Source organism: Rhinatrema bivittatum, chromosome 7 (genome assembly GCF_901001135.1).
Source record: "Rhinatrema bivittatum chromosome 7, aRhiBiv1.1, whole genome shotgun sequence".
Classification (NCBI taxonomy): domain Eukaryota; kingdom Metazoa; phylum Chordata; class Amphibia; order Gymnophiona; family Rhinatrematidae; genus Rhinatrema; species Rhinatrema bivittatum.
In genome coordinates this window covers 104,990,136-105,011,180 of record NC_042621.1, presented here as the reverse complement: position 1 = coordinate 105,011,180, position 21,045 = coordinate 104,990,136, and the positions used below count along the sequence as shown (strand labels likewise).

Sequence of the window (21,045 nt, the reverse complement as noted above, 5' to 3'; positions counted from 1 at the left end):
ATTTCAGAAATCTTCACCTCAGCCCACTTCTGGCATCGTCATTGGCATCAGCCGTTCACTCACAAAAGAGAAGATTTAGTAAACCAGCAGCAGCAGCAGCATCACGACTTGACTCCGCCCGCTTTTTCCCCAGCAAGGCCTTGCTTCCTTTCTTCCAGCATCCCCTAGGCATAGCATTTGCTTATAATTTATAGCAAGAGGAGGAAATGGAGAGCAGCCTTTGGCCATGGGAAGAGGAGATGGAGAGGAAAGTCGGGTGAGGAGGAAGAGATGGAAAGAAACTTGAGGGGGAGATGAGAGATGGAGGGGAGGGGGGGCACGGAGAAGAAGCTAGGAGGGAGGAGATGTGGAGAAAAGGAGAAAAGGAGGGGGTGGGGGTGGGGGGAGATGGAGAGGAGCCTGGAAGAAGCAGAAAGGAGGAGAGTCAGTGTGAAGGGAGGGGGAAGAAAGAGCAGAAGGGAAGATGAGAATGAGAATAATCATGCACCGCACCATGTGCACACCTCTTTTATAAGTGCTGTAGCCACACATGGATATCAAATGTCTTTTTATGTGCTCGGCTAGATTCCAAAATAGGACAATTGTGCACCCCGTTCTTGCCGAAGCAGGATAAAAAGACAATTTCATTAAAAATATTTTGAATAAAGCAGGAAACCCGGTGGGTCCATATTCAGCAGCATTTAGCCGGATACCTTATGAGTTATGATTATTATTTAATATTTCCACCATTTATTTGGCTGAAGTTTAGCCGGATAACATAGGGGTGTTCTGAAACGGAGTTAAATTAGTTGGATAGTTTATCCGGCTAATTCTGGTTTTGCCGCAGAGTAGTCCTAAAGTTAAAGTTAGCTAGCTAAGTTTATCTGCAAGCCAGCCAATGGCTGAATATTAACCTCTTGGTCACTCCAGGTCACAATAAGCTCTGTTCTTGGTTTGAATCACTTGGATCCAAGGTTGTCTGGCTTAGACCTCACTAACACATTTTCTAGAACTGATAAAAAACTCACTTTCACTGTTTGAAAGTTCTGACCTTTTTCTATCTTTGGAAATGCTGGTTATGCCCTAAACCCTCGCTGAAAAGCGCAGTTACCGTTGCTATGTGATTGGTCAGAGCGCTAAATGGCGAGATGCAGGAGAGGTCATAGGCAGCTAGCATGCAAATATTATTCTTACTCTGTGACAAATGGAGCACATGCTGGGAACAGGGACTGATAACGATCTTCCATAAGGTTTCCTCCTCGCCTCACGCCAACCAGTGCAGAACAGGGGAGGTGGCTGAAAGCCCATCCGGCCTTCAGCTCAGTGATAACCTTTTGGGCTTGCTTTGGAAATGTGCCTACACGTACGTAGATAATTATTAATGGCCAGTTTGGTGCACTTGTTCAAGGCACAAAAACAGCTGAATTTGTTGGACAGAACGACCCATTCTCTAGGCTGCTTTCTGTCTTTTGAAGAGTGGAGGTAAGGGAAGTGAATATAGGAGGGAGAGGGTAACAGAATATTTCTAAATTCAGGAGAAACCATAAATTACTGCATATGTGACCTCCGATTCAGAAATCGAGAGTTCTCAATCCTTACAATATCTACTCGATCAAGATCTGCGTAAAACTGAGGGCCAGAGGTGCTAAGCCTTTTTCTGTAGACACGGGGAGGGCAATAATAAGTCTCTCCGTAGAGCTTGCAGTTGTGCCCGTGAGACTGCAAGCTCATTTTCAAAGGGAAACTCCTTGTGGTGTTTCTCTTTGAGAATCCGTCTGACGTGCACAATGCAGGTACAAAGATATGGACTGGAGTTTTAAAAAAAGGCAATCTTCATGCATTATTTCTCTCCCCCAACTTGTCCCTTTATTTGTGCAGGTAAAAGTTTGTGCACTGTGAGGCGGGGTGGAGCAGGGGGAAACCTCAGTATAAAAGGAAAAAAAAAAAAAAAGGAGTTGAGTCTTCTACTGCATGTCCACTGCTCTCCATAGTGAGAGGATTTACAGTTAGAAAATTACCATGGGAGAGGAAAGCTATTTGCTTTCCAGTTGCCTCAGCGTACAGGGATATGGGGATAGTCCGGAGGAAAGCTAGACAGAATAAGAGGGAGTGGAACTGTGTGTCATTATGCACCAAGATACAAATGGTCTTGCAATAAGGGGATTAGCGCCTCCGCAACACGCGTCCAACGTGGAGAGAAACTAATAGCGCTCATCACGTGCAAATGCATGTGAATGAGGCTATTAGCTGTTCGCTCCCAATGCAAACAAAAAAAATGTGCATCTAAGACGCACATGTTTGTGCTCAGAAAGGTTTATTCATTATTTATTCATTTTCTGTACATCCTGCTACTTAATATCATTGTGATATTAAGTAGGAGGAACACAACTTAAAAAAACTAAAAAAAAAAAAAAGCGCCAGTAGTCGGGTGCAGGAAACAGACGCTCAGTTGACACGCATCCGTTTCTTGAACCCCTGGCTGTGCGCCGTTTAGGAAAATGGTCATCAATAAATTCGGCCGACGCTCACGGGTTCCCTTTCTCAAGGAGGCATTCGCTAGGGGCTCCCAAGCGACGCCAGCGCCTCCTTGATAATGCGACCCCTAATTTAAATATTGCATGGCGCCCCCAGGAGGGGTGCCTGGGGGGGGGGGGCGCATTAGGAAAACGGGCGCTGAGTGTTCAGCACCCGCTTTCAACGCATATTTAGTGCATCGGCCCCTAAAAGCAGTTGAAGAAGGAATTTTAGACGGTGAAACCTCTGACCTTCTCAGAAGTACATCCTTGCAGGGGAATAGAAGGAATTGTCCTCACACAGGACTTCAGTTCATGGGTGAAAGACTGGTGCAGGGTAGAAGGTTTTGAGCATATTGGTGAATGAGAGTTTACTTGACAGATTAAGAATCTAGACAGAACAACGTAAGAGGTGCTCCGTTAGATCAGACACATGGCCCATTGAGCCCAGAATCCTGTCCCTGACTGCAGGGATGGATTTACGTTTTTGTCACCCCTAAGGCACTGTTGGTAGTGTCACCCCACCCCCACCCAGGGAGGACATTACCAATGAAATTAACACTGACCAACTCAAAACAGAAATAAAGAATTGCTGTCTCTCAACCTTTTTTTTTTAATTATTTCATGGCACACTTTCAAGTTTGCTCAAACCTTGTGGTACACCAAATCAAATTTTGCACGTCCTATTAGGAAAATAAAATAAGCCAAGCTGCTCTAGACCCCTATACAAAAACTATTAGCTAACAGAATACCTCACTGTGGTCATACATGCAGAACACAGACAGACCCTATCAAATACAGAATAAAGACACCATAAAGTATAAATAGAAGTGTGCAGACAAAAACTGAATCAGAAAATGCAAGAAACCTGACTCTGTATATAGTGCACATACAATGGAAAAACAGAGACAATATTAATATAAAAAAATACAAAACATCAAACAACATAGTAAAACTATACTAATACAAATATTTCAAAACAGCTGACAATTGAACCAATAATTAAAAACTCATAAAAATGTTTAACAATTTCACAAACACCAATAACATATTTCAAAATAGCAAACATATCAAGTAATGCCCAATAATTAAAATTAATAAAGATTAAAAATTCTCCACTCTTCATACCTGGAACTTTAGATTACAGCCTGAATGTAAATTCTCCTTCACTCTCTCATACAGACGCTCACTCAGGGCATGTTAAGCTTCAGGGTGCCTGCCTACCTGTAGGGATAGTCAAACCTCACCATTTCCTACAGTCTGCATGAGGCACCTCCCTTCACCCCGTCTGCAACTGGGGTGCGTGCAAGCTGAATGCGAGTTCCCACAAGAAGAGGATGATTCACTGACACACCCCTCCCACACACACACACACTCACACACACACACACTGAATTTCACACAAACACATGATGACTCACACACAAGCCCACTCTCACACAAACATGTAAGAGAGTCCCTTTCACATACTCTGAACTCCCATCTCACCTTCACGTCCCCCTTTCCTCTCGCTCACTCCCCTTCCTTCCCCTCATTCATACTGCCTTTCCTTCCCTTATATATCCATCCCTCTGACACTCACCCTTTCCCTCACTTCTACTCCCTTCCCTCTCATACCCCTCTTCCCACTTACTCAATTTCCTTCCCCCTCACATTTGACTTACCCTAATCCAGTGGCATAGCCAGAACAGATTTTTTGGGTGGGCACAAGGTTAACATGGGTAGGCTGTAGGCATGCAGGTCTGAGACCTACTAGTTGTATTCTTATAGATAAATAATGCCATATACTGCACCCTACAATGGCTTTCTAAGTAGTTTGTAACAGCCATTATGCATCATGCATGAAAATTTAAAACGTTACCTCAATTATTTCAAGCACTTACCAGCATTAAAAATCCCTTATTAATCTGTATTAATTTATTTTATATTTATTGCACTAGTATATCATACAAAAAGCAAAGATTACAATCAGTTCCAATAATCATGTAATAAAACAAAAATCAATGTATTCTATCATGAACCCTCTTTGCAGAAAGCCAGAAATCATCATAACTACAATAAAATAGAATTAATCATCAGAACAGGTGCAGAGCAGAGCTAGGACAATTCACATTATAACCAACATGAAAAAAAAATTCAAATTCTGGTGTCATCTCAGCAAAAAATATCCCTCCACTGCTAAACATTTTGTGAAGAAACAAAGTCCTGCAAAAAGAGAAACATCTAGAATCTTCCCATTCATACAGACCCAGCACTGACTCTCAGGAATCAAATAACAGTAACCTTATAAAAAAACAACAATGCAAATACTACACCAGTCCCTAGAATATTAATACATCACCTTCTGGAGTAACAGAACAAAGTGGACTACTATAGAGAAACAAAATGCTAGCAGAAATACTGCACTTCAGTCACATACCGGCAAAACCTAATATAGAAATAAGAGACTACAAATTAGAAAGAGAAACATGCAGACAAAATCAAAATAACCTGAGAAACTAGACTCTGAACAGTGGAATACTGAAGAAAGTACAAAATACAAAAATATAAGAAATGCACATTCCCAAAGATGGCATATTCCAATTGCTAAAATCTAAAAAAAAAATGTTTTTTTACTTTTGTTGTCTGATCTTTATATATTTCTAATCAGTTGGTCCCAGTCTCTTATCCTACTTTCCCCCTTGTTGGTCATTTCCTAATTCCTTTTTAGGGACTCTCTTCTTGTTCTGTTTCTTCTGCTACTGTTTCTTCTTCCCTTCCTCCCTCACACACACATACACACAAACACATAGGCTCAGGCTTTCTTTCACAGACTCCCTCACACACACAAGGCTCTCACACTCATATGCTCTTCCACCAAGCTCTCACTCTCACATTCTCTTTACACACACACAAAATCTCTCACTCTAATAGGCTCTACCATACACACTCACACACAAGCTCTCACTTTCACGTGCTCTGTACCACAGACACAAGCTCTCACTAACATATACTCTCCGCCACACACAAGTTCGTCTCACTCTCACATTCTCATACACACACACACACATAAGTTCTCACTAACATGCTCTATCATACACACACACATACACACACACATACACACACACTTTCACTGTCACATACTCTACAACAAACAAGCTCTTACTCTCTCAACTCCCCCCCCCCCCCCCGGGCTCCTATTCTCACACACACAGATGCACACCCAGGTTCCCATTCTTATACACACACACACACACACACACACACACACACCGGCTGCCATTCTTACCCACAGACGGATGCACACTCAGGCTCCCATTCTCACCCACACACATTAGGGCTCCCATTCTCACCCACATACACACACCCAGGCTCCCATTCTCACCCACCCACATATGCACACAAACATACATAGGCTCCCATCCTCACCCACATACACACATTCAGGCTCCCATTCTTACCCACACACACACACAGGGCCTTTTCACTAGGCAGAACAAAATTCCTACTTCCACTAACGCAGGGATGGGATCCCATGATGGCCTTGCTGCTCTGGCCCTCTTCTTCAATGTTGCAGGGATGGGATCCCACGATAGCCTTGCTGCTCCAGCTCTCTTCTTTGCTGTTGCAGGGATGGGATTCCATTAAAGCACTACAGCTCTGGCTCTCTTCTTTGCTGTTGCGGGGATGGGATCCTGTGATGGCCTTGCTGCTCCAGCCCTCCTCTTCGTCATCGTGGGGATGGGATTGCATGAAAGCATTGCAGCTCCGGCCCTCTTCTTTGCTATCACGGGGTTGGGATATCACAATGGTCATGCAGCTCCTTCCCTCTTCTTCGCCATCACGGGGATGGGATCCTGTGATGGCCTTGCTGCTCCGGCCCTCTTCTTCTCCATCACGGGGATGGGATCCTGTGATGGCCTTGCTGCTCCGGCCCTCTTCTTCTCCATCGCGGGGATGGGATCCTGATGGCCTTGCTGCTCAGGCCCTCTTCTTCGCCATCGCAGGGATGGGATCCCTCGAGGGTACTGCAGCTCTGGTCCTCTTCTTTGTTGTCGTGGGGATGGGACACTGTGATGGCCTTGCTGCTCCGGCCCTCTTGTTCTCCATCACGGGGATGGGATCCTGTGATGGCCTTGCTGCTCCAGCCCTCTTCTTCGCCATCACAGGGATGGGATCCTGATGGCCTTGCTGCTCCGGCCCTCTTCTTCTCCTTCGCAGGGATGGGATGCTGTGATGGCCTTGCTGCTCCGGCTCTCTTCTTCTCCATCGCGGGGATGGGATCCTGTGATGGCCCTGCTGCTCCAGGCCTCTCCTTCACCATCACGGGGATGGGATCCTGTGATGGCCTTGCAGCTCCAGCCCTCTTCTTCGCCATCACGGGGATGGGATCCTGTGATGGCCTTGCTGCTCCGGCCATCTTCTTCTCCATCACAGGGATGGGATCCTGTGATGGCCTTGCTGCTCCGGCCCTCTTCTTCGCCATCGCAGGGATGGGATCCTGTGACGGTACTGCAGCTCTGTTCCTCTTCTTTGCTGTCGCGGGGATGGGATCCTGTGATGGCCTTGCTGCTCCGGCCCTCTTCTTCGCCATCGCGGGGATGGGATCCTGTGATGGCCTTGCTGCTCTGACCCTCTTCTTCTCCATCGCAGGGATGGGATCCTGTGATGGCCTTGCTGCTCCGGCCCTCTTCTTCGCCATCGCAGGGATGGGATCCTGTGTCAGCCTTGCTGCTCCGGCCATCTTCTTCTCCATCACAGGGATGGGATCCTGTGATGGCCTTGCTGCTCTGGTCCTCTTCTTCGCTGTCTTGGGGTTGGGATCCCACAACTGCATTGCTGCTTCTGCCTTCTTCCGTTGTCAGACAGCCCTGGTTGGGTGGGCCTGAGTCCAAAGTGGGTGGGCCATGGCCCACCAGTGACAATGCCATTGATACAGCAGCTGCTGCTGAAATGGGCCTGGGAGAAGACCACCCCAGTAGAGAGACTAAATAGTTCTGATGAACAGTTTCAGTTGTGGAAAGTATACAGGACTATGATTGATGTTTTGGAATTAATCAGTAAATTTAATTTGAACACCCAGTCTGTGTCCAGGCTGTCTGTGGCTGTAGAAAATACAATAGCAATACTATTGACTGGGTGAATATCACATCAGCACATGCTAGAGAGGTAAAGATCCTAAATTAAATAAATGACTGCTTGGAGCACCTGTTACAAAAATCAAAAAGAGGGAAAACTACTTTAGACCTAATCTTAAGTGGAAAACAGTTTTCGGTGCAAAAAGTAAAAGTGTTGGAGCCATGTGGCATTATGATCACAACAGGAGGGAGGGCACCAAAGAAATCTACTGCGACAGCATTTTATTTTCAAAAGGATGACTATGATAAAATGAGGAAAATGGTTAGGGAAAAACTGAAAGGAGTAGCTGCAGACATTAAGAGTTTACATCAGGCATGGACATTGTTTAAAAATACCATCTTGGAAGACCAGACCAGATGTATTCCACAAATTAGAAAAGGTGGAAGGAAGGCTAAACAACTACTGGCATGGTTAAAAGGTGAGGTGAGAGAGGCTATAACAACTAAAAGAACATCTTTGAAGAAATAGAAAAGGGATCCAAAGAAGAAAAACAAGAAACAGCATAAGCACTGGCGAGTTAAATGTAAGGAAGGCAAAAAGATAATTTGAAAAGAAAAGAAGTTTGCTGTGGAAACAAAACTCATAATAAAATCTTTTTCGGATACATTTGAAGTAAAAAAACTTGCAAGTTAGTTGGACCATTAGATGATCAAGAGATAAAAGAGACACTTAGAGATGACAAGGCCATAGCAGAGAGACTAAGAGCCAGATTTTCTAACCTACGTGCGGGCGTAGATTTGTGCGTGCAACCCGGCACACAAAAATCTATGCCCGATTTTATAACATAAGCGCGCATGTTATAAAATCCGGGGTCGACGCGCGCAAGTGGGTGCACACTTATGCACCTTGTGTGTGCCGAGCCCTAGGGGAGCCCCTATGTCAGGGGAGCCCTAGGGGAGCCCCGATGGCTTTCCCCGTTCCCTCCGAGGCTGCTCCGCTCTGTTTGGAGCGGCCTTGGAAGGAGCTTCCCTTTCACTCTCCCGCACCTTCCCCTATCTAACCCACCCCCCAACCCTATCTAAATCCCCCCTCTACCTTTATTATTTAAGTTGCGCCTGCCTCTGGCCAGGCTTAGGTTGTGCACGCTGGCCGAGTGCCGGCGAGTGATTCCCTGACCTATCAGGCCTTTGGAGGCCTTTGGCCACACCCCTGCCCCACCTCGGACTGCCCACGCCGCACCCCTTTTTTCAAGCCCAGGACATACGTGTGTCCCGGGGCTTGCGCTCGTCGCTGAGCCTATGCAAAATAGGCTCATCACGCGCAGGAGCGGGTTTTCAGGGCTACGTGTAATATACACGCATAACCCTTCAAAAATCCGCCCCAAATGAATTATTTGCTTAAGTGTTCAGTGAGGAAGATTTAAGGCAGTACCAATGCCAAAAGTGATATTTAAAGGTGATGATTCAGAGGAACTAAAACATCTCAGTGCACCTGGAAAATGTACTAGGGCAAATTGACAAACTAAAGAGTAGCAAATCACCTGGACCAGATGGTATATATTTCAGAGTGCTGAAAGAACTGAAAAATGAAATTGCAGAACTGCTTTTGTAATTTCTAAACTATCATTAAAATTGTCTTTCTACCTGAAGTATGGAGAGTTAACAATGTGATGCCAATTTTTAAAAAGGGAACCAGGGGTGAGTCAGGAAACTACAGACTAGTAAGTCTGATGTCTGTGCCAGGCAAAATTGTAGAAAGTATTGTAAAGAACAAAATACTGAACATATAGATAGGTATAGTTTAATGGAACAAAGCCAAGGAAAGTCTAGCCTTACCAATATGCTACAATTTTGTGAAGGTGTAAATAAATATGTAGATAAAGGTGATCCAGTTGAAACAGTGTATCTGAATTTCCAGAAACCATTTGACAAAGTCCCTCACGAGTGATTTCTTAGGAAATTAAAAAGTCATGGGAGAGGGGGACAGTGTCCTATTATGGATTGGATACTGGTTAAAAGATAGAAAACAGAGTACGTCTAAAAGGTAAATTTTCTCAGTGGAGAAAGTGAATAGTGGAATGCTCCAGGGATCTGTTCAGGGACCACTACTTTTTAATATATTTATAAATGATTTGGAAATGAGTTGATCAAATTTGTCAATGATACAAAATTGTTCAAAGTTAAATCACAAGAGGATTGTGAGAAATTAAAAAGGACCTTGTGACTGGGCATGTAAGTGGAAAATGAAATTTAATGTGGACAAGTGCAAAAGTGATGAACTTAGGAAAGAGTAACCCAAATTATAGCCACACAGGGCAAGGCTCCACACTTGGAGTTATCATTCAGGAAAAGGTCTATAAAATAATGAATGGGGTAGAACGAGAAAATGAGAATCGGTTGTTTACTCTTTCAAAAAGTATAAAGACTAGGGGACACACAATGAAATTACTAATTTGTAATTGTAAAACTAATAAGAGAAAATATATACATATAATTTTTTTTACTGAGTACATAATTAAGCTCTGGAATTTGTTACCAGAGGATGTGGTGAAAGCTGTTGGTGTAGCTGCATTTAAAAAAGGTTTAAACAAGTTCCTGGAGGAAAGGTCCATAAACCATTATTAAGGAGGAGTTGCAGAAATCTAACTATCCTTTGGGATCCTGCAAGGTACTTGTACCTGGATTGGCCACTATTGGAAACAGGACACTGGGCTTGATGGACCTTTGGTCTGACCCACTTTGGAAATCTTATGTTCTAATTCCCCCATACTAGCTTACCCGAAGAGCAGGAGCCGGTAAAATAATGGCTGCTGATCCTGGACTCACAGACTGACTCCAAGTCTTCGCTGCAGAAAACTGCCAGGCTGGGATGGGGGAGGGGGAGGAGAGGTCAACAGAGGATTTCTTCAGCGGGGTCTGAAATGCAATACCCCAAAATCACTGCTAGGCCTTTTTTTTTTTTTAGAATCCCCTCTAAATGTTCTTACTAAATCCCCTCTGAATCTGGGAGGCTTTATTTGGTAGGCTCATTCTCTTGCACTAGTAACCAGGTGGCCCGGTCCTTGCCGCCTCGGCTCCACTGAAATCCTACTGCACCAGCAGTGAGACCTCCCTTCTGCAGGAGGCAGAGGATAGGATACTGGTTTCTGCCTGTACTACACAAGTGACGATGACATCACAGGAGAAAGCTGTGTACTCTGCCTCCATTTGCTGGGTAGGGGGACGTAACCCACCTGATTGGATTCATCTGAGCTGGTGTAGCAGGATGAAATGGAAACGTGAAATAATTAGAAACAAAATTATAGGAGGAGGAAGCGCTTGAAGTAGGTAACTCAAACAAGAGTGAATAAAACCACGGGGACCAGCGGGTGTTCACCCCTGGAGATTTAAGGAGCTCAAGAATGTGTTGCTTGGGCCCCTCCCAGCTCTCTTCAAATTGTCCTTGTAGATGGGGAGGCTCTGATGGCTTGGAAGACAGTGGATAGATATAGATAATAGGGATGTGAATCGTGTCCTCGATCGTCTTACCGATCGATTTCGGCTGGGAGGGGGAGGGAATCGTATTGTTGCCGTTTGGGGGGGTAAAATATCGTGAAAAATCGTGAAAAATCTAAAAATCTAAAAATCGCAAAACCGGCACATTAAAACCCCCTAAAACCCACCCCGACCCTTTAAATTAAATCCCCCACCCTACCGAAACCCCCCCAAATGAGTTAAATAACCTGCGGGTCCAGCGGCGGTCCGGAACGGCAGCGGTCCGGAACGGGCTCCTGCTCCTGAATCTTGTTGTCTTCAGCCGGTGCCATTTTCCAAAATGGCGCCGAAAAATGGCGGCGGCCATAGACGAACACGATTGGACGGCAGGAGGTCCTTCCGGACCCCTGCTGGACTTTTGGCAAGTCTCGTGGGGGTCAGGAGGCCCCCCACAAGCTGGCCAAAAGTTCCTGGAGGTCCAGCGGGGGTCAGGGAGCGATTTCCCGCCGCGAATCGTTTTCGTACGGAAAATGGCGCCGGCAGGAGATCGACTGCAGGAGGTCGTTCAGCGAGGCGCCGGAACCCTCGCTGAACGACCTCCTGCAGTCGATCTCCTGCCGGCGCCATTTTCCGTACGAAAACGATTCGCGGCGGGAAATCGCTCCCTGACCCCCGCTGGACCTCCAGGAACTTTTGGCCAGCTTGTGGGGGGCCTCCTGACCCCCACGAGACTTGCCAAAAGTCCAGTGGGGGTCCGGAAGGACCTCCTGCCGTCCAATCGTGTTCGTCTATGGCCGCCGCCATTTTTCGGCGCCATTTTGGAAAATGGCGCCGGCTGAAGACAACAAGATTCAGGAGCAGGAGCCCGTTCCGGACCGCTGCCGTTCCGGACCGCCGCTGGACCCGCAGGTTATTTAACTCATTTGGGGGGGGTTCGGGAGGGTGGGGGATTTAATTTAAAGGGTCGGGGGTGGGTTTTAGGGGGTTTTAGTGTGCCGGCTCACGATTCTAACGATTTATAACGATAAATCGTTAGAATCTCTATTGTATTGTGTTCCATAACAGTTTAAGACGATATTAAAATTATCGGACGATAATTTTAATCGTCCTAAAACGATTCACATCCCTAATAGATAACATAGTCCTGCTGCACAAAAGTGGGGACAAGGAGGAAGCAGACAACTGTAGGGAAGGAGGGGGAAAAATCATCAGGACTGCAGCACTGGTTGCGGTTGAGCTGGAAGAAAAAGGAAAAAGAAGGAACTATCAGGCCAGAAAAAGAAAAGAACTGGAAACTTCCAAAGAGATCTAGGAATAATTGTGTCAAATGACCTCAAGGGACTCAGTGTAACATGATTCATTTTGCAGGGCTGCTAGCTAAAGATTTTTTTTTTTTTTGAGGACTGTTGTTCCATTTTTTAATTGCAATTATAAAACAAATTTCCTAAAAAACTTTATTCAAGAAAAGCACCACAAAACGTTCGCATATGATTGAATAGTCTGAGTGGCCCGTGCAATGCAGGGCACACTGACAGGCTTGCTGATGTGGAAGTAGTTGTACTAAACAGTACACATGCAAGGCAGTTTAAGTAAAACTTTGATATAATGTTTCCCTGTGTGTTGGAAATCTCTGGAAAAGCCATGACAGACTTCGAGCATGCTTGGTACAGATACAGAGGACATTGAGCAAGGTTAGGAGGTTGTAGTATTGCACATTACCCACTCTTCATTTTCTAAACAGCAGCTGGAAGGGGAGAGATAATAAGAAAATGCGGCATGGATAAAGAAAGCACAAGCTAACGGCACTGCAGGCCACAGGGTAGCCAGCGGGAGCCAGTAGGCCACAACTCCCCAAAAACCATTCAGATCAATGCCAGCAGATTAGTGGTGGCCAGGTACTGTCCAGCAAGGTCACATACATCAGCAGATGTTAGACTAACAGTTTTCCTAGATTTGCTATTTGTTTAGGTTATTACAAAGCTTGGTGATAGGACATGGAGAGCTGGAAGGCCTAGGAGTTGCTCATCTGCTCTGGATGGTAGAGGATAAAGAAGAACACAAAAACTGACTTAGATAAGGAATGATTTTCTACAGTTGGCAGCTATGATTTATTTAATTAATTAATTAATTTATTTATTTATTTATTTAAAAATCGCTATGCCACACTATCCTAAATGGTCCTAAATGGTTCCCATTTAAAAATGGCTATGCCACAGCGGAAGCCTTATTGTGGAGAGCTGTCCGGGAGGAGTGAGGGCAAAAAGACAGAGCTGGTGAGCTTGAAAATCTCCTTCCCGCCCCCTGACGTCATTCGAAATCGACAGGCTGTGCTATTTAAAGACCTGCACAGCGGCGTTACCTCGGAAGCCTTATTGTGGAGAGCTGTCTGGGAGGAGTGAGGGCAAAAAGACCGAGAGCTGGTGAGCTTGAAAATCTCCTTCCCGCCCCCTGACGTCATTCGAAATCAACGGGCTGTGCTATTTAAAGACCTGCACAGTGGTGTGTAGCTGCTGGCGTGTGGCCAAAGCCGCGCACCAAAGGGGCGCACCCCTGGGAAAGATTTTGAAGAGAGAAATTCTATCATTTTCCTATGGGGAAGAAACGGAAGATGAAAGTGGCGACATCTACACCAATAGGAAAGGAAATAAAGGGCCCGATGGACATACACTTGACACAAAGGGTGACTCAGACCTCGGGGGAGGTTATACAAGACATTTCATTTTCGTCAGGGGCTAGTGCTAGTCTTGCCCAGGGCCAAATATCCACCCAATCTCCTGTAAGTGTAGGGGTAAGTGATTTAAATACCCCTAATGCAAAGGAGAAGATAAAAGCTAAAGATTTCTTTTCCATTGTAAAATGTATTAGAAATTAATAAAGGATACATTGAAAAAAGGTTCCCAAAACACATTCATAAAATCATAAAATACGCAGATTGACATCAAATACAAACAGATTAAATCCCCAGCTCACACCACCAAAGAATTTGGATTACAAAATTCCATTGAATGCTTGCTCACTAAATGAATAATTTTAAAAGGAATGCGCGTGCGCCCATAAACTCGTGTATTGGCACGTAAGCGGAAATACACTGCAATTTATATCATGCACGCAAATATGAGTGTATCATTTAAAATCCCCGCTACGCGTGTGTGTGTGCGGAAGCTTAAGAGGCGACTCAAGTAAAATATCCCGTGTGTATTTCTGCTAGGGCTTTAGCGGCTTTCTTTTGCGTGTATGCATGCGGATTTTAAAACATGTTCGTGCGAGGGAAAAACCAATTTTTCAAAATAGTCCACCAGTTTGTCCAGTTGATATTGAGGTCTTCAAGACCCCTCTCTTCTTCATCCTGCATGCCCCCCACTTTACCCCCAAACCTTCACACTGTGCTGAAAGCCCTAAAACACAAGATCTCTAGACTTGCTCCTCATCAGGACCTGCAGTAAAGATGCGCGGATAACACGCAGACGTGCGCCATGGTCAGCTTTTTTAAAAATCGGAGTTATGCGCATAAGTCAGCCCCACCCCAGAACACCCATGCCATGCCCCTTTTCCACCCCTTATACTTGACAGTTGCATGGGTATGAACGCACGTACTTTGCAGCTTCTTATCATTCGCGTTGCTTGTGCGTGGCCCACATACCCGCGTATGTGACTATTTTTGCATGAGCAACACTTTTAAAATCTACCTCAAAGGTAGGTTTTTAAAGCTTTTAAATATTTGTTTTCATACAAGTTTCCCTTTGAGGTATATCAGGAAGCTTGCTCCACAATATCGGATCAGCCACTGCAAATGATCTCTCTCAGGATTCTGCTAGCAGCTATGCACATACAGATGGAAACTCAAGGGTATACATAAGAAATGTCCATAAACTTCTTGAATGTCTATATAAGTTAAGGATAGAACTAATGCATTCCAGTGCTTTGCTGTTTAGAGCCTTGTGGGCAAAGATCAGCAATTTAGATTTGATTCTCCATTCCATGCCTTAAGAATTGGAGTAATGTGATCATAACAGGTTGCTCATAACAGGAGGCCCAAATAAATTATGTTGTAGTAGTCTAGACTTGAAAGCACTAAAGTCTAAAGAATAGTCTGAAAATCACACTGCTCAAGAAAGGCGTTTGATCTTTTGAAGCATTTGGAATTTGAAATATGCACTACGCACCACTTATTTTACTTGGGGATGAAGCAAAAAGCTAGAATAACACATTTTGCACCTTTACAGGACTTTTTACTACCCAATTCTCAAAGGGAAACTTTGATAACTGATGTATAGTCTGTAGGTAAAAAGCATCTGTAGGCTTTACACTTCTGCATGTAGTTTGAGAGATGTCTTCTTGATTAATATAACCGACTCTATAATATTTTTTAGGCTTTCAGCTCCAGCAGTTAGTTGGAGCATTAATTGTTTTGGTTTCTGTCTATTTGTCAGGGCTAGATTTAAAATTTTGGCACCCATAAACAGAATGCCATGGTGGTGCTCTTTTGAAGCTTTGCCGACACATGGCCCTAAAGCAAACAGAAAGTTGCCTATTTTGCCCATGCCTAATGTCAGTGCCTTCTGATTATAGGACCTGAAGTTTTAAAGTCTAGGTGAATACCTGTCTGTAAATTCAGTGCACCACATTACTACAGATTGATTAGTTGGATGCAGAATGTTTGATGACAGCTCTTTAATTTCTCTCTCTCTCTTTCTCTATCCCCATTCCTGTTCTCCCTCTGTATCTCCTTCCTTTTCTCTCTCTTTACAACGTGCAGTGCCAGGATGTCTTGGAAACCAACTAGAGGCCAAACTGGACAAGGAGGATGTAGTGAATTGGATGTGCTATCGGAAGACGGATGACTTCTTCACCATATGGTTGAACCTTAACATGTTTCTACCACTAGGGGTTGACTGCTGGATTGATAATATCAGGTAAATCTATATCACCATTTGCTGAGAATCCCTCATCAGTTTAAAAATCCTATGTATATGAATAGGATGTAGTGAAGGACTGGGAATACAAGATGTGGAGATTTCCTCACAAAGATGCCTTGTTAAAGATCAGGATTGAGGTGCATGAGAAAAGTTAAGGGTGGGTCTTAGTACTAGAACAGCAAAAATGTTTCTAAGAGCTTGAGTGGGTGTAACCATGAGCTCAGACACAGATGGAAATGGGTGGTACATGAGCCAGGAGGAATATCTTGTCCTGTGATCTGCTACATCTGATGGCCCTGAGAGGTTGAATGTTGTCAAATGATTTTTGGAGAAAGAAGAGGCTAGTATATGAAAAGACCCTGAAAACCTCTTAATTCTCTTTATACTTTCTTGGTGAAATAAGTTGATATAAAGGTAGATCTATTATTTGTTTAGTTATTTATTTGTTTTTATATACCGACATTTGATCTGAAATTACCTGAAAACTCCCAATACCCAGAAAAAAATCACAGTCCCCGGACTGTGTTACATCATTCTGAAAAACTACTATTCTATTTAAACTTGGGGGGTGGGGGAAGGTTTTGATGAATGAAAGCAGATGAATTTGGGCTGATACTACAAACAAATAAATGAAGACTGTGAGGAAAATCAAACTGTGAGAAGCTCACTGATCTTGAATAAAAAGGAAGTTGAGAGGAGCAGGTATGAAGCTATACAGAGTATGGAAGGCAATGAGCACAAATGCTCATAGTCTAAGGCTCTAAGCAATGAAGTTCCTGATCTGCATTGTTGCCATCATATGACTCAATGAGTCCCATGAATGGGATGCAGCCATACCAGGCTATAAGCTGTTAGGAAGGATAGGGATGGCAGAAAAGGGGATAGAGTGGCTCTTTATGTCAAAAATAATATGAAAGTTACTGAAATGCAGGAAGCATGGAGAAAGGAGGAAGCATTGTGGTCAGGGCCGGCGGAACCACTAGGCGAGCTAGGCCTGTGCCTAGGGCGCCGAGACTTAGGGGGCGCCGCGGCAGGCAGCAGAATTTTGAAAGGGCAAAAAGTGCCCTTTCAAAATTCTGCCAGCCTTCGACTCGCCTAGATGGAGACCAAGTGTCAAGATTTAGGGGGCGCCGCGGCAGGCAGCCAGCTCCCGACTCGCCCTGCCGCCCCGCCAGTGTCACCCTCCCGACCCCCCCCCCCCCCCAGTGGTCCAGCGGAGGTCCCGGGAGCGGCTTCCACTAAGCAAAATGGCGCTGGTTACCTTCAGCCCCTATCATGTGACAGGGGTCAACCAATGGCACCGGTAGCCCCTGTCACATGGTAGGGACTGAAGGCCACCGGCGCCATTTTGCTTAGTGGCAGCCGAGGCCCCGGGAGTGGCAGATTGCTCCCGGGACCTCCGCTGGACCACTAGGGGGTTGCCGGGAGGGTGGCACTGGCGGGGAGGCATGGCGAGTCTGGAGCTGGCTGCCTGCCTGCCGCGGCACCCCCTAAGTCTCGGCGCCGATCTTCTTTCTGTGAGTGTGTGTGTATGTGAGAAAGGAATCTGCCAGTTTAAAAAAATGAACTATGATAATACATATAGCTGAACTTTTGAAAAGTTGGATGAAAGATAAAATTACTAAATTTTAAGCACCCCTCTTCTGGAAAATAAAATTTAACTTAAAGTGGGTAGAGACAAATACTAAAGCAAAAAAAATTAAAGTATTTAAAATCTTCATCTCAGCAAAATCACAAATTTAAGATACTGATGCCAGGTGGAGTTTGGGGTTTTTTTTTTTAAAGCATAATTTAAGCATGAAGACTAGAATAGAACCTGAAATGGTTTTGCTTTTTTTTATTTTTTTAAGCCTTTAGAAAATGTATATTTTTAAATGACTAAGACTGGAATCTTCCCATTTAAAAGGGAAGCCGACTAAGGATGTCTTTCTGTTCCATATCTCCCACATGAATAATCATACGACTGATAGTTTGAAGAAAGACACTTGCTTTATTGCCTGGAAGCGTAAAACAAGAGAAGCTGTACTGTGTGGGTGGCTGTCCCTTGGGAGGACAGAACCTGAAGGAAGGGTGTCATTTCGCCTTTTGATAGGAATGTGGTTTTCTTAATTAACGGTTGGGAGCATCACTTTCACTTTTAGTAAAAGTGAAAAATGCTGCAAGTCTGAAAGCAAGGTGCTTCTGTGAGAGTGTAATATGTATGTGAGACAGGGAGGGTGCTTCTGTATGTGTGTGGTGTATATGTGAGGCAGGGAGGATGCTTGTTGTGTCAATGTGTGTGCGCAAGAGAGATGGAGCATGTTTTTGGCTGGCTTGTGGCTATGAGAGAGGGCATGTGTGTGATTGAGCCTGTTTGTAAGTGAGATAGAGCATGTGTGTGATTGAAAGCCTGTGTGTAAGTAAGAGAGAGCGAGAGCATGTGTGATTGAGAGAGACTGGCCAGAGAGGTGATGTGTGTATGTGTGAGAACGGCTGATCAGGGAGATGACTGGTGTGTGTGTGTGTGTGTGTGTGTGAGAGAGAGACTAGTTGGGGAGAGATTGGTGTGTGAGAGACAGAAACTGGTCCTGAGGGTGCGACTGGTATGTGTGTGAGAGAGAGAAGAGACTGGTTGTGGTCCCTAAGGAAGAGATCTGTGAAGACAGCTTCAGCAGCTACTGCTGCTTCTGGTATGGCCTGCAAGGGAAAGGAGTAGGAGAACTGCTGGAGAGGGTAAGTAAAGGTGGCTTTTTAAATTCATTTTTCTTGATTGACTACCATTTTAATTATTGGGTAGTATGTGATGTGTCTGCTGTTTGAAATATTTTATTGGTGTTTGGTAAAGCTTTCAAAATTTGCATATTCTATTCATCAGCTGTTTTGAAATTATTTTATTTGTATGATTTTATAATTATGATTAATGATTTATATATCTTTATTTTATTGATTTGTTTCATGACATTTTTGTTTTTCCATTGTTACACTGTATAGAGTCTGGCGTGATGCGTTTTACAGTTCAGTTTTTGTCTGCACATTTCTATTTATACTTTATGTGGCTTTATTCTGTATTTGGTGAGGGTTTATGTTCTGCATGCAAAGACTGAGATGAAGCATTCTTTTAGCATGTGGTTTCTCTGTAGGGATCTGTAGTAGCTTGGCCTGTTCTGTTTTCCTGATAGGAGGTATATTGATATTTTAGATTCTGGTGTTAGATTTTTGGTATTCTTTTTCATAGGTAGGGTTGTTATTCTTTGAGTGTTGGCAGATAGTACTGTGTTGATACGGGAGGACCATGCCGAAATATATCATAATAGGTATGATGCCATATAAATTCCAAGATGCAAAGTTTTCTTGTTGGCATCACAACAGTGCATGAAATTATCACAACAAATTGTATATTAATTTTACCTCAGAATGTCATTTTTCATGTAAAATATGTTATAAATGCATAATTTAAAATTGTGTATGGGGAGGGGACGCCAGACTGTAAGGTTTGCCTAGGGTGCCAAATACCCTTGCACTGGCCCTGATTGTGGTCTGTATTGGAAAGGGGTGATGGCTCATCCATTTATACCAGGATGGTCTACAGACCTTAAACTCGGGTGGCGAAAAGGCTGAAGACATCCAAAAGGTGAGAAAGAAGGGGGAGCTAGTGTTGATAGGAGATTTTAACCTGATAGATGTGAATAGGAGTATCCCATTGGTTGACCCAGATTTAGGCATAGGTAACATAGCCCAGTGTATCCAGTGCCAAATATTCATAGAAGCCAATATTCAACAAGAGCTTGGCCAACTTGATAAAAGACTTTGAAAATTGACTGAGCTAACAGGATACATTTTCCCACCTTAATTTCATTAGGTAGCTAAATTTATCTGATCAAATTCAGAGTAGGCCTGGGAGCAGGGTTAGGTAAGGGGAAGAGATTTAGGTGGCTAGCACTAATTTTCAGTGCTAGTTGTCTAACTTGGCTGGCCAAATCTTGGTGATGCAATAGCAGGCGTAAATCTGGCTGGCAAGAATTTCCCTCTCCCACTAACGGTAAAAGTCAGAGCCAGGGAGGAGGCACAAAAGAGCTTCTGCTTGATCCCCCTCCCTCCCTATACTGATTAAAAATAGAAAACATTCTCCCAACATGAGACTAAATGCGCAATCGAATCTTTTTGGGTAGAAATCCCTTGTGTGTTGGGGAAGAGTATAGTGATAGGAGTATACTACCATCTACCTGGCCAAAATGGTGAGACGGACAGTGAAATGCCAAGAGAAACCAGGAAAGCTAGCCAAACTGGTAGTGCAGTAATAATGAGAGATTTCAATTACCCCAGTATTGTCTGGGAAAGTGAAATATCAGGGCATCCTAGAGAGATAAAGTTCCTGGATGGAATAAATGACAGTGTTATAGAGCAATTGGTTCAGGAACCAACGAAAGAGGGAGCAATTTTAGATGTAATCTCAGTGGAGTGCAGGATTTGGTGAGAGGTAATGGTGGTGGGGCTGCTTGGCAATAGTGATCATAATATGATCAAATTTGAATTAATGACTGGGTGGGGGACAGTAAGTAAATCCACGGCTCTAGCGCTAAACTTTCAAAAGGGAAACTTTGATAAAATGAGAAAAATAGAAAAAAACTGAAAGGTGCTGCTACAAAAGTAAAGTGTGTAACAGGCGTGGACATTGTTAAATACATCCTAGAAGCACAGTCCGGATGTGTTCCACACATTAAGAAAGGTGGAAGGAAGGCAAAATGATTACCAGCATGGCTAAAATGTGAAGTGAAAAAGGCTATTTTAGCCAAAAGATCTTCATTCAAAAATTGGAAGAAGGATCCATCAGAAGAAAATAGGATAAAGCATAAGTATTGGCAAGTTAAATGTAAGACATTGATAAGACAGGCTAAGAGAGAACTTGAAAAGAAGTTGGCCATAGAGGCAAAAACTCAAAATAAAAACTTTTAAAAATATAGCCAAAGCAGAAAGCCTGCGAGGAAGTCGGTTGGAGCATTGGATGATCAAGGGGCTAAAGGGGCACCTAGAAAAGATAAGGCCACCGTGGAAAGATTAAACGATTTCTTTGCTTTGGTGTTTACTGAAGAGGATGTTGGAAAGATACCCGTTCTGGAGAAGGTT

General features: G+C 44.0%; 1 protein-coding gene across 2 annotated transcripts in view; it reads left to right on the top strand.

Annotated features, from left to right (window-relative positions):
• Nucleotides 1–21,045, top strand: part of LCAT (lecithin-cholesterol acyltransferase) — an 85,239-nt gene that overhangs the window by 23,864 nt on the left and 40,330 nt on the right. For both annotated transcript variants that reach the window (XM_029608864.1, XM_029608865.1), the window contains exon 2: nucleotides 15,783–15,939. In XM_029608864.1, the coding sequence (XP_029464724.1) occupies nucleotides 15,783–15,939 (157 nt within the window). The remainder of the gene's footprint in view (nucleotides 1–15,782; nucleotides 15,940–21,045) is intronic.